The following is a 1,185-nucleotide window of genomic DNA, read 5'->3' as shown; positions in this document are numbered from 1 at the left end:
AAACGAAAAATATCTCAAAATCGAATGTTAGACATTTTTTCTCATGAAATACTAACTTTTCCCGATCTGTGCAAAATGGAACCAGTTCGGAACGAGTTCAAAATTTCTGCAGGGGAGATTAATTGTCACGTCGTTGGACATCGCCATGTTAAAAAAGCCAGTTGAAAGCATTGATTTGGGGATAGTTACACGAACAACCAGTTGCGTCCCTTTTCAAGCTAGTTTGGAACGAGTTCTTAATCAGTTCGATTTCCTGCAGGACTATTACACAAATATGTATGTATGTGTGCATACATATACTACCCTACTTCTAGGCCTTTTCGAGCGCATATGCATTGTACAATTCAACGCAATTAATGCGTTGCCAATTAGTGAAACGTCACTGTGAATCGAATCATGTAGGCAATGAATTGGCAGGAAATGTAGATACTGACGTATATATTTAAGTATAATGCAAGAAAAAAGGTAATATACACATTAAAGTTTTATGGTGATCACAAGCTAACTATAAATTTGACATTTTTTGCGATGGAAATAATGAAAAAGTTATTATCTTATCTTATATGTATGTGTATAAAAACAGCTGCTTACCCGAAAAATGATGGCCTCGCGTTCCGCTTGTGTTACTTTACCGAAAATGTTATTCATGATTTCTAAGAACTTGTCACGCGGCAACGAAGTCGCCTCATCCTTGTCAAAATAATCGATAAAATCGTAAAGCAGAAAGTAAGTGCCTGCAAAAGATGTAAAAGGTAATGAAGATTTTATTGTTATTTTTGAAATGCTTTTCAGGATTTTAAATACAAGTATGTACTTAACTTAATATATACACATAAACATTCCTATAATTGAAGTTGTGAACATGTTAATAAGTCAAGATAATGCATAAATATTTAGTAGTATATTAAAATAAAAACGATTTACAAATTCTCCAGTAGTATCGCGTTCTTTGTACGCCATTAAATGCCTATGCGCTACCACTCGCTAGGTTGGCTCTAAAAACTCGCATCACCGTATCATTTATAAAAAATTTGAATAACATTTTTTTGTTCAAAAATTATTGTTATTTTTATACCCGAGCGCACTTGTGCACAAGGGTATTATAACTTTGTTCACATAACGGTTGTTTGTAACAGGCAAAACGAATCGAGATAGATATAGACAAATGTATACATAAATGATCAG

The 1,185-nt window shown here is 33.5% G+C and overlaps 1 protein-coding gene across 1 annotated transcript in view; it reads right to left on the bottom strand.

Annotated features, from left to right (window-relative positions):
* Ace (Acetylcholine esterase) overlaps positions 1-1,185 on the bottom strand; it is an 89,041-nt gene that overhangs the window by 52,268 nt on the left and 35,588 nt on the right. Inside the window, exon 5 of the mRNA XM_017613991.1 lies at positions 592-734. Within this exon, the coding sequence (XP_017469480.1) occupies positions 592-734 (143 nt within the window). The remainder of the gene's footprint in view (positions 1-591; positions 735-1,185) is intronic.

This window comes from Rhagoletis zephyria, unplaced genomic scaffold, assembly GCF_001687245.7.
Source record: "Rhagoletis zephyria isolate East Lansing unplaced genomic scaffold, Rhagoletis_zephyria_1.1 Rzeph_scaffold_00749, whole genome shotgun sequence".
NCBI classification, from domain to species: domain Eukaryota; kingdom Metazoa; phylum Arthropoda; class Insecta; order Diptera; family Tephritidae; genus Rhagoletis; species Rhagoletis zephyria.
The sequence above is the reverse complement of the archived record's forward strand: the minus strand, read 5'-3'. Positions and strand labels throughout refer to the sequence as shown.